General features: G+C 49.3%; 1 protein-coding gene across 2 annotated transcripts in view; it reads right to left on the bottom strand.

Annotated features, from left to right (window-relative positions):
* The window catches only part of syt1a (synaptotagmin Ia), a 651,724-nt gene that overhangs the window by 52,203 nt on the left and 586,536 nt on the right, over nt 1–12,985 (bottom strand). Inside the window, exon 5 of one of the 2 annotated variants that reach the window (XM_086009557.1) lies at nt 2,000–2,131. In XM_086009557.1, coding sequence (XP_085865683.1) covers nt 2,000–2,131 — 132 coding nt within the window. The remainder of the gene's footprint in view (nt 1–1,999; nt 2,132–12,985) is intronic. The other variant, XM_086009558.1, reaches the window with a different exon arrangement.

The following is a 12,985-nucleotide window of genomic DNA, read 5'->3' as shown; positions in this document are numbered from 1 at the left end:
CTAGGCCCCAACTTTGAGAAATGCATTGAGACACCCGAAGCTTGCCTGAATTATGTCAATGAGGCCCGAGGACGAATTTAGGATGGTGCTCAGGCCTGACCGGTCTGACGCCAGGATTTAGGCCCCATTGTTTTTGTGTAAAAGGTCCACTTGCTTTTTGCAGCAAGGCCTGAATGATTTGATTGCGCATTCTCCTCTCTAAGGAAGCCACAGAGACTAAGAGAGCATATTGACTGGACACTCTCACGGCAGGAGTCGGGAGCAGATCTCCAAAGCCGCCATTCTTCTGATGCTAAGACATGCGCCAATCTAAAGCCAATGCTTATGGGCAGGGATAAAATCTTGCTCTACTCAAAATAAACAATGTACTCGCTGCCTTTCCTAATAAAATATAAGAACATAAGATGTAGGAGCAGGAGTCGGCCATTCGGCCCCTCGAGTCTGCTCCGCCATTCAATAAGATCATGGCTGATCTGATCTTGGCCTCAACTCCACTTTCCTGCCCGCTCCCCATAACCCTCGACTCCCTGTAGCTCAAATATCTGTCTATCTCCGCCTTGAATATATTCACTGACTCCGCCTCCACAGCTCTCTGGGGAAGAGAATTCCAAAGATTCACCACCCTCTGAGAGAAGAAATTCCTCCTCATCTCCGTTTTAAATGGGCGACCCCTTATTCTGAAACTATGCCCCCTAATTCTAGATTCCCCCATGAGGGGGAAACATCCTCTCTGCATCTACCCTGTCAAGCCCCCTCAGAATCTTATATGTTTCAATAAGATCCCCTCTCATTCTTCTAAACTCCAATGCGTATAGGCCCAACCTGCTCAACCTTTCGTCATACGTCAACCCCTTCATCTCAGGAATCAACCTCGTGAACCTTCTCTGAACTGCCTCCAATGCAAGTATATCCTTCCTTAAATAAGGAGACCAAAACTGTACGCAGTACTCCAGGTGTGGTCTCACCAGCATCCTGTACAGTTGTAACAGGACTTCCCTACTTTTATACTCCATCCCCCTTGCAATAAAGACCACCATTCCATTTGCCTTCCTAATTTAATGGTTTTGTGGGTAGATTAAAGACAATGGGCTCGAATTTCCAAGCCCCGGGGAGGTGGGTTTGGAGGCAGGAGTGGTGGGAAAATTGCAGAATCGGGGGGCAGGAACCCATCCCACCCCAACCCGCCTCCGTGCCAATGTCCCAGGAGGCGGGTATCTGACCTGTGCTGGGAGCTGCCTCCCCGAGGCGGGAAGGGGATTAGTGCCAATTAACAGGCAGATTTTTGCCTAATCCCTATTTTTAGCCCTGAAGTGTGGGCTTCCCGACGGCTCTGAACCACGCCAAGTTAGCGAGGTGGACCGTCGGTGTGCAGGGGTTGGAGGGGTCGAGATGTCCGTTGTGCAGGTGAGTGATGGGTGCGTGTGTGCAGAGGTAAGTGTGTGAGGTAAGTGTAAAGTGTTTTACTAAGTTTTACTTACCTTTACTTTCCCCTGCAGGCTTCCTCCCTTCAGTTCTCGGGAGTCCCTCAGCTCACCGGCACAGAAAGCAGAATGGCCGCTGAACTGTCAAAAGCTGCAGCCTCTGCTTTCTGGTCTGGAGAGCTCTCTAACTGAGTCTGTGGAGAAGGACTCAAGTTAGAAGTCAGATTGTCAGTGTTTGACAACTTCACAGAGCTGTCAAACGCTGATTTTTCATCTGTCAAAGGCTCTTGACAGATGAAATGTCAATCACTGATGTCACCAGTAATCAGGTGTCCCTTAATTGGCCTGCTGAGCCCGCTGGGCGGGCTTAACAAGGTCAATCAAGTGAAAATAGCGTGGGTTGGCCACAAGTCGATGGAGGCGGGACTACAACCCAAAAAGTGGGAGTCCTGCCTCCATCACATCCCCATTGACAAAATCCAGCCCAATGGCTTTTCTACATCAGCCCGCTAGATAGAACCCAAAATCTGCCATTTTCTTTTCTCTGGGCAACATATTTCGGAGGAATCTCACTGCACCTGATTGTTCTGAAAGTCGTAATCCAAAGAGAACTGGAGCTTCCCGAGTTTCTCCTCTTCCTTTTCTTCTTCCTTCCCTTCTGCGGTCAAGCCTGTCTCTGCATCATCGTCGTCATCATCATCCTTCAGCGCCTGTGAGCAGGGGAAGGCATGTTAGAATGCATTGCTTGTTCCCTTTGACGGAGATTCAAAGGTGGCGAGTCAATCTCTGACTCTATTGAAAAGCTATTACAAGCAGGCAGTGGATGATTTAATCTTCATTAGCCCCGGCACAAAACTATAGCTTTGTTATATTGTTGCTACTGGGAGGTTTTCAAATCAGCAGAGAGCCGGCGCAAAGTGCACAATCCCACAGGGTATCGCAGGCAAGTACTTTAAATTTGCAAACACCATCTAAAGCTGCCGAGCACTTGTCAACTTGATATTAAACCAAATTCAGATCCATTAACGATATCCTTATATGAAAATTGTAGACAGAACATGCTGTTAACAGGCAAGATAGTATATCAGAACTCAGTCCAGCGTTCCATGCACTAACTATAAATGATATTGGATTTATGCAAGCTTAATTTTTTTTTACCTTCGAGCCAAAATTACGGCCAAATATGTTTCGTCCTGAGACTGCTTTGAGTTTGGGCTTTTTACTCATGATTACTTCACTAAGCTAACAGAGCTGGTACATGCCAACAGCACCAAAGTACATGTTGCTCCTAAATACCGCTCCACTTCCCAATTCTCAGCTTCAAACCAACTTGAGATTTTAAGGATAATAGATGTGCTTCACTCGTCAAGAATAGAACATAGCGATTTTACAATAACACCGAGGACTTAAGTATTGCAATATTAAGACCAATCAGTTATGCGTATAGTTGGAATGAATGCACAAGTTGTGGCCTCTATGCGACCCGATTTGGACCAGCACGGGCCTAACCTGTTACATAGGAACAGGAGGAGGCCATTCAGCCTCTCAAGCCTGTTACACAGGAACAGGAGGAGGACATTGAACGGGAGGAGGCCATTCAGCCCCTCGAGTCTGTTACACAGGAACAGGAGGAGGCCATTGAACGGGAGGAGGCCATTCAGCCCCTCGAGTCTGTTACACAGGAATAGGAGGAGGCCATTGAATGGGAGGAGGCCATTCAGCCCCTCGAGCCTGTTACACAGGAACAGGAAGAGGACATTCAGCCCCTCGAGCCTGTTACACAGGAACGGGAAGAGGCCATTCAGCCCCTCGAGCCTGTTACACAGGAACAGGAGGAGGCCATTCAGCCCCTTGAGCCTGTTACACAGGAACAGGAGGAGGCCATTCAGCCCCTCGAGCCTGTTACACAGGAATGGGAAGAGGCCATTCAGCCCCGCGAGCCTGTTACACAGGAACGGGAAGAGGCCATTCAGCCCCTCGAGCCTGTTACACAGGAATGGGAAGAGGCCATTCAGCCCCGCGAGCCTGTTACACAGGAACGGGAAGAGGCCATTCAGCCCCTCGAGCCTGTTATACAGGAATGGGAGGAGGCCATTCAGCCCCTTGAGCCTGTTCCGCCATTCAATTCAATCATGGCTGATCTGTATCTCAACTCCATTTACCCGCCTTGATTCTGTAACCCTTAATACCCAACAAAAATCTCAGTGTTGACATTTCCAGTTGACCGCTCCCCCCCCACCTCCCCCGACCTGAATAGCTCTTTGGTGGGAGAGAGTTCCAGATTTCCACTGCCCTTTGTCTCAAACTCAAACTTTAGAGCTCAAAATGAATCACCTGAGATTGAATTTACTCTTAAAGGCAGTGTGTGTGAGTGAAAGGACAACATATCTCTTGGAGCTTATGTGCTATCATACTTCATGATTGCTACTCTCCGCCAACTCACAGAGGGATATTATGCGTCTCTGTGTATGGGTGGAGCTGTTTTTATACACCTCCTCGTGTTGAGCATGACCCTCAGCTTTCCTGGTACAATTGTTCCTAAAAGTGTAATTAAGAGGACCCCATGGCCATCCCATTTTCGTAGAAGTGCTTGAAAGCCCTTGGACCAGATTTGCCTTCCTTCTTGGCCATAGTCCATATAGGAACGGGAGGAGGCCATTCAGCCCCTCGAGCCTGTCCTGCCATTCAATCAGATCGTGGCTAATCTGCACCTCAACTCCATTTACCCGCCTTTGCTCCATATACCTTGATACCCTTACCCAGTAAAAATCTATCGACCTCAGTCTTGAAAGTTTCAATTGACCCCCAGCGTCCACAGCCTTTTGGGGGAGAGAGTTCCAGATTTCCACAACCCTTTGTGTGAAATTTCACTCCTAAATAGTCTATCTCTAATTTGAAGATTATGCCCCTTCTTAGTCTGGATTCCCCAAACTGAGGAAATAGTTTCTCTCTATATCTACCCTATGGAATCCCATTTTAAAGACTGCGATCAGATCACCCCTCACCCTTCTAAACTCAACAACAATTATTGTTTCCTCACTCTCAAAGTGTCTAGCCATCCTCCTGTCCGTGCTGGTGTGTGCCAGGGGAGATTGATCACCATTCATAGAGCAACGTTAATGTAGAAAATCATCCCAGGACGTTCACACAGAGGCATAAAGAAAATAAAAGGATGCTGAGGTAAAAAAGAAAACATTCTAAAACGTGCTTAAATATATCATTGAAAGAAATGAGAAACCTAGGCAATCGTTCTCAATTTCGGCTAGGGTTTCGCATTCATTATTTTTTTTGCATTCAGAATTGGCTGAGAATTTCGAGCAAAAAAGACCATTATTATCCTTCCAATTAAAGTTGGTTCAGCGCCAAAAAAAATGTGCGAGAGAACTAAACTATCTTACAGAAGAAAACTAGAATCAGGGACGCAAGCTGGTTAAAGCGTGAGAAGAATATGCAATCCAAGCATTGAAATAAACCTACCGCAGTGGACAATCCAGAACAGTCATGAGATACAACACAGATAAGGAAGGACATAGAAGGAAGAAATAAAAATTATAGCAACCACACGCAAGCAGTAAATAAAGAGACCGGGGCAAACGTGGAGAAATGAGCTCAATAAAGAGAGCATAGCCATCGCAATTGTCTCTCACCTCAGCGTGCCCAATCATTGACATAGATTTTTCCCAAGTGCTCTGGGATCTTTTGGAGATCCTTGTAAATAAGGTACATTTCTGGTGTACAGTTTAATTTACTATATAAATGAATCAAAATATAATTATTTCAGTAGCTTGCGATGAGACACTGGCAATTTTAAGAGTCACTTTGGGGGCGATTTTCCCAATGGAGGTGGGTTGGGGTTTGGGTTGAGTTCCAAACGCGCCTCCTCGGGGCTGGGAAAATCGCCCCCATAGAGTGAGTTCTCCAGGTCCTGCAACATCAATAGTTCAGTAAACATAGAAACATAGAGATAGGAACAGGAGTAGGCCATTCGGCCCTTCGAGCCTGCTCCGCCATTCAATGAGATCATGGCTGATCTTCGTCTGAGATCTTAGCTGATCTTACCAGTTCAGTACCCCGTCCCCGCCTTTTCTCCGTAACCCTTAATCCCCTTAGCCTTCAGAAATATATCCAATTCTCTCTTGAAAATATTTATTGAATTAGCCTTCACAGCCCTCTGTGGCAGGGAATTCCACAGGCTCACCACTCTTTGAGTGAAGAAATTCTTCCTCATCTCTGTTTTAAATGATTTGCCCGCTATTTTTAGACTGTGGCCCCTGGTTCTGTGCTCCCCTGCCATTGGAAACATTCTCTCTGAATTCAGCCTGTCCAGGCCTGCCATAATTTTATATGTTTCGATGAGATCCCCTCTCAATCTTCTAAACTCCAGTGAGTACAAGCCCAAACTATTCAATCTCTCCTCGTAGGTCATTCCCGCCATTCCAGGTATCAGCCTGGTGAATCGCCGCTGCACTCTTTCCATGGCAAGAACATCCTTCCGCAGATGGGGCGACCAAAACTGTACACAATACTCCAGATGCGGTCTCACCAGCACCTTGTACAGCTGTAGTAAGGTATCCCTATTCCTATACTCGAACCCCCTTGATATGAAGGCCAACATACCATTTGCCTTCTTAATCGCCTGTTGCACCTGCATGCTCTCCTTCAGTGACTGGTGCACAAGAACACCCAGGTCCCTCTGCACTTCCCCATCTCCCAATCTATTGCCATTTAGATAATAATCTACCCTCCTGTTTTTACCCCCAAAGTGGATAACCTCGCATTTATCCACATTATAGTGCATCTGCCACGTATCCGCCCATTCCCCCAACCTGTCCAAATCGCACTGTAGCCTCCTGACATCCTCATCAGAGCCCACCCCTCCTCCTAGTTTAGTGTCGTCAGCGAATTTGGAAATATTGCATCCAATTCCCTGATCCAGATCATTTATATATATTGTGAACAGCTGGGGTCCCAGGACAGATCCTTGCGGCACCCCGCTGGTCACTGCCTGCCACTCCGAAAACGAGCCGTTTATTCCAACTCTCTGTTTTCTATCCGCCAGCCAGTTCTCTATCCACGTTAATACCTTGCCCCCAATCCCATGAGCCTTAATTTTGCATGATAATCTTTTGTGTGGAACCTTATCGAAGGCTTTCTGGAAGTCAAGGTACACCACATCCACTGGCTCTCCCCCATCTATTTTACCAGTTACTTCCTCAAAAAATTCCAGCAGATTAGTCAAACACGATTTACCCTTTGTAAATCCATGTTGACTCTGTCCGATCCTTTCCCCATTTGTCAAGTGCTCCGCTATTTTATCCTTAATAATGGACTCTAGCATTTTGCCCACAACCGATGTAAGGCTTACTGGTCTATAATTCCCTGCTTTCTCTCTACCCCCCTTTTTAAATATTGGGGTAACATTAGCTACCCTCCAATCCACGGGTACTGTTCCCGAGTCAATGGAGTTCCGGAAGATGATCCTTAGAGCATCTGCTATCTCCAGGGCCACCTCCTTAAGTACCCTAGGATGTAGTTTATCAGGCCCCGGGGATTTGTCGGCCTTCAGTCCCCTCAACTTACCCAACACCATATCCCTAGAGATACTAATTTCTGTCAGCTCCTCCCTCTCATTAGTCCCTATGTTTGCCGATATTCCTGGGAGGTTATTTGTGTCCTCCTTTGTGAATACAGAACCAAAGTATGAGTTTAATTGGTCTGCCATTTCCTTATTCTCCATTATATATTCTCCCGAATCGGACTGCAAGGGACCGACTTGGGATTTTACCAGTCTTTTCCTCCTGATATACCGATAAAAGCTTTTGCAGTCTGTCTTTATGTTTGCTGCAAGTTTACTTTCGTATTCTATTTTCCCCTTCCTGATTAATCCCAGTAAGAACAGGCTCGAAGATTCCGTGCGTCAACTTTGCACAGCGAGCCCCTAACGATTCATTTACCGTTATCTGATTCAAAGCTTCTGCAAAAATAACTTTGAAACCGCGTTTTCCCCTCTCTCCGACACGCAGGTTGGTGGCGGGGAAAGCATTGGAAATATTTAGCCATCTTCAGCGGCAAAACGTTTCCGCAAACAGACACGCGCCCTCGAAGGGAAGTGTTTTGAAACATTTTCAGGTGATTTAACAAAGTGCATCGTGTGTAATTGCAAACTTCCCTGAGTGCTTTAATCCAACCCAAACAGTTAGCATTTCAAAGTGGTGTCTGCTGACATTTTAAGTGGCCAACACTTCTCGAAGGCATCTTGAGAACTTCAGCTTCACCTGCTACAAAATGTTTTGTGAAATCAGAGATCGCAAGTAGTGGGGTGGGTGAAATTGGAAATGGACCGGAACACAAAAACAGGTGTCGTGGCACCGGGCGCCTGTTACTTCAATAGAACTGATTATCGGGCCTGCCCTATAACAACAACACCACCTTCAGTGTGCCAGTGCAGCCTTCGGTCGCCTGAGGAAGAGAGTGTTTGAAGACCAGGCCCTCAAACCCGGCACTAAGCTCGTGGTCTACAGAGCAGTAGTAATACCCGCCCTGCTGTATGCACCTCAAAGCACTGGAGAGGTACCACCAACGCTGCCTCCGCAAGATCCTGCAAATCCATTGGCAGGATAGGCGCACCAACGTCAGTGTTCTTGCTCAGGCCAACATCCCCAGCATCGAAGCTTTGACCACGCTCAATCAGCTCCGATGGATGGGTCACATTGTCCGCATGCCCGATACGAGGCTCCCAAAACAAGCACTCTACTCGGAGCTTCGGCATGACCAGAGAGTCCCAGGTGGGCAGAGGAAATGCTTCAAGGACCCCCTCAAAGCCTCCTTGAAAAAGTGTAACATCCCCATCGACACCTGGGAATCCCTGACCCAAGACTGCACAAAGTGGAGGAGAAGCATCCGGGAAGGCGCCGAACACCTCGAGTCTCTTCGCCGGGAGCAAGCGGAAGCCAAGCGCAGGCAGCGGAAGGAGCGCAGGTCAACCCAAGCACCCCACCCACCCGCCCCTTCAACCACCGTCTGCCCCACCTGTGACAGAGACTGTAGGTCCCGCATTGGACTCATCAGTCACCTGAGAACTCATTTTTAATGTGGAAGCAAGTCATCCTCGGTTCCGAGGGACTGCCTAAGAAGAAGATAACAACAGCAACCTGCATTTATATAGCACCTTTAATGTAATAAAATGACCCAATGCGCCTCACAGGAGCGAATATCAAACAAATTTTGACACCGAGCCACATAAAGAGATATTAGGACAGGTGACTAAAAGTTTGGTGAAAGAGGTAGGTTTTAAGGAACATCTTAAAGGATGCGCAAGGGAATTAGAGGAGTGCAGAGATCTCGGAGCGTTGTAGAGCCGGAGGAGATTACCAATTATTTGTTTTAATGGTTCATTCTAAGTGGACTCCATTGCATAAATTAAATGGCACTTTTCGGCAGCCTTATCACCATCATATCAGGTACAAATAGTGCCAGCTGTGGCTCAGTGGGTAGCACCCTTGCCTCTGGGTCAGAAGGTCGTGGGTTCATAGTCCCACTCCAGGGACTTGAGCTCATAATCCAGGCTGGCACTCCCAATGCAGTGCTGAGGGAGAGCTGCACTGTCGGAGGTGCCGTCTTTCGGATGAGATGTTAAACCGAGGCCCCGTCTGCTCTCTCAGGTGGATGTAAAAGATCCCATGGCCACTATTTCGAAGAAGAGCAGGTTAGTTCTCCCCGGTGTCCTGGCTGATAGTTATCCCTCAACCAACGTCAGTAAAACAGATGATCTGGTCACTGTGAAGTATATTGGGACGTCAGGTGGTTGTGAAAGGCGCTGTAGAAATGCAAGTCTTTTATAAAACAAATAGTAAGCTTATAGTTCAGTCTCTCTCTCAAAGTAGTGTGTCCTGCCTGTGGAATATATATTTCTTCCTGTTTAATAATTTTGCTTCAGGGCTATCTGATAGAACATCATATTACTGTGAGATGTTGTGGGGGGGTTGATGTCACTGGGTTCAATTCAGTTAAGCTGCATCCCTTCTAAAAACCTCAAGCACTCAGATACCAAACGCCATTTCAGACATATTTAGAAAGACTTGCATTTCTATAGCGCCTTTCACGACCACCAGATGCCCCAAAGCGCTTTACAGCCAATGTACTACTTTTAAAGTGTAGTCACTGTTGTAATGTAGGAAACGCGGCAGCCAATTTGCGCACAGCAAGCTCCCACAAACAGCAATGCGATAATGACCAGATAACCCGTTTTAGTGATGTTGATTGAGGGATAAATATTGGCCCCAGGACACCAGGGATAACTCCCCTGGTCTTCTTCGAAATAGTGGCCGTGGGATCTTTTACGTCCACCTGAGAGAGCAGACGGGACCTCGGTTTAACGTCTCATCTGAAAGACGGCACCTCCGACAGTGCGGCGCTCCCTCAGCACTGCACTGGGAGAGTCAGCCTGGATTTCTGTGCTCAAGTCTCTGGAGTGGGATTTGAACCTCACAACCTTCTGACTCCGAGGCGAGGGCGCTGCCCACTGAGCCACGGCTGACACTGCGATTGTACAGTGATTCACATCTCGTGGCCAAAAATAACCCCAGCAGAGATTATTCACAGCTTCCTCAGATTATTAGATGGTTAATTGAGAATTTATTTCTACCCGAGTCAAAAAAATCAAAGTATTGAGAAATACCGAAGAGGGTTGGGCCGCAGATTGTGGGAGAAGGCGTTTGCTGACAGGACGTGTTAATTGGTGCAGTCGATCCCACGTGTGCTGCGTATCCTTGGTTCCACACTCATGCACAGCACAAATGCACACATATGTGCAAGTGCGCACGCAGTTGCACACGCACATACGTGCAGGCACACATGCACTTACACTCACGTGCACGTTTACACACTTGGGGACATGCACACACACATACACGTACATGTGGGTACGCACAAACACACTCATCAGCGTGTATACACACACACACACACACCTACAGATAATTGCACACACACATGCACGCACACAAACACATGTACAGACACGCGCATATATACACACACACACACATATGCACTCACATATACAAACACCCACAAATATATACAGACACATAAACAATCACACACACCCTGACCAGAATGACAAGTCCTGCCATGTTTTCCAATGGAAGGGCAGTACACAGCTTGGAAATTGAAAGAAGGCTGACAGAAAGACACCTTAAATCAGAAAGTTTTATCACAGCGTTGGGGGGTGGGGGAGGCGAGGGGAAAACCCTATTCTGGAATGTGATTTTCAAAACTGAGGACAGTGGCCTTCATGTGTAATCACATGGTTGTTCGAGGCTGTCTCCATCAGGGAAAGGACTGTGTGCTAAAGGAGATGTTCCCGAAACACTGTGCACTTTGACCCCCCACACCTCACAGTGTCTTGTCATTGCGTAGACCTTCATCCATGCACATACCAGAGTCTCAGCCCAGCCTTCTCCTATCACTGATTTATCTGAAAGTCTGGCTCCAGAAGCAACGCAAACCTTGATAAGCGATGAATGCTCAATGAGAACCATGGAATGGAAGAAAGGATGAACCTTAGAATCTCATCACGGTCTCAGGACCTCCGAGAGTGCCTCACACCCAATGAATCATTTTCCAAACGCTGCTACTTAGGCATGTGACAGCCAATTTCTGTACAGCAAGCTCCCACAAACAGTATATGAGATGTATGGCCAGTTAATGTGTATTCAGGTGCTGTTGGTTAAGGGAGGAATGTTGACCAGGGCATTGGAAGAATTCTTCGACTAACACCATGGGATCATTTACATTCGCTGAGTAGGGAGCCAGGACCTCCGTTTCATGACTTCACCTCCGACAATGCAGCACTCCCTCCGTACTGACCCTCCAACAGTGCGATGCTCCCTCAGTACTGCCCCTCTGACAGTGCGGTGCTCCCTCAGTACTGCCCCTCCGACAGTGCAGTGCTCCCTCCGTACTGACCCTCCAACAGTGCGATGCTCCCTCAGTACTGCCCCTCTGACAGTGCGATGCTCCCTCAGTACTGCCCCTCTGACAGTGCGGTGCTCCCTCAGTACTGCCCCTCCGACAGTGCAGTGCTCCCTCCGTACTGACCCTCCAACAGTGCGATGCTCCCTCAGTACTGCCCCTCTGACAGTGCGGTGCTCCCTCAGTACTGCCCCTCCGACAGTGCAGTGCTCCCTCTGTACTGACCCTCCAACAGTGCGATGCTCCCTCAGTACTGCCCCTCTGACAGTGCGGTGCTCCCTCAGTACTGCCCCTCCGACAGTGCAGTGCTCCCTCAGTACTGCCCCTCTGACAGTGCAGCGCTCCCTCAGTACTGCCCCTCTGACAGTGCAGCGCTCCCTCAGTACTGTCCCTCCAACAGTGCGGCGCTCCCTTAGTACTGCCCCTCTGACAGTGCAGTGCTCCCTCAGTACTGACACTCCGACAGTGGGGCGCTCCCTCAGTACTGCCCCTCTGACAGTGCAGTGCTCCCTCAGTACTGCCCCTCTGACAGTGCAGCGCTCCTTCAGTACTGCCCCTCCGACAGTGCGGCGTTCCCTCAGTACTGCCACTCTGACAATGCAGTGCTCCCTCAGTACTGACACTCCGACAGTGGGGCGCTCCCTCAGTACTGCCCCTCTGACAGTGCGGCGCTCCCTCAGTACTCTCCCTGCGACAGTGCGGCGCTCCCTCAGTACTGCCCCTCTGACAGTGCGGCGCTCCCTCAGTACTGCCCCTCCGACAGTGTGGCGTTCCCTCAGTAGTGCCCCTCCAACAGTGCGGCGTTCCCTCAGTACTGCCCCTCCCACAGTGCGGCGTTCCCTCAGTACTGTCCCTCCGACAGTACGGCGTTCCCTCAGTACTGCCCCTCTGACAGTGCGGCACTCCCTCAGTACTGCCCCTCCGACAGTGCGGCGCTCCCTCAGTACTGCCCCTCCGACAGTGCGGCGTTCCCTCAGTACTGCCCCTCTGACAGTGCGGCGCCACCTCAGTACTGCCCCTCCGACAGTGCGGCGCCCCCTCAGTACTGCCCCTCAGACAGTGCGGCGCCCCCTCAGTACTGCCCCTCTGACAGTGCGGCGCTCCCTTAGTACTGCCCCTCTGACAGTGCAGTGCTCCCTCAGTACTGACACTCTGCCAGTGGGGCGCTCCCTCAGTACTGCCCCTCTGACAGTGCAGTGCTCCCTCAGTACTGCCCCTCCGACAGTGCGGCGTTCCCTCAGTACTGTCCCTCTGACAGTGCAGTGCTCCCTCAGTACTGACACTCTGACAGTGGGGCGCTCCCTCAGTACTGCCCCTCTGACAGTGCAGTGCTCCCTCAGTACTGCCCCTCTGACAGTGCAGCGCCCCCTCAGTACTGCCCATCAGACAGTGCGGCGCCCCCTCAGTACTGCCCCTCCGACAGTGCGGCGCTCCCTTAGTACTGCCCCTCTGACAGTGCAGTGCTCCCTCAGTACTGACACTCTGACAGTGCTGCGCTCCCTCAGTACTGCCCCTCTGACAGTGCAGTGCTCCCTCAGTACTGCCCCTCTGACAGTGCAGCGCTCCCTCAGTACTGCCCCTCCGACAGT

This window comes from Somniosus microcephalus, chromosome 16 (genome assembly GCF_052327205.1).
Source record: "Somniosus microcephalus isolate GS21.2 chromosome 16, FLI_Smic_1.0, whole genome shotgun sequence".
In the NCBI taxonomy this organism is placed as follows: Eukaryota; Metazoa; Chordata; class Chondrichthyes; order Squaliformes; family Somniosidae; genus Somniosus; species Somniosus microcephalus.
The sequence above is the reverse complement of the archived record's forward strand: the minus strand, read 5'-3'. Positions and strand labels throughout refer to the sequence as shown.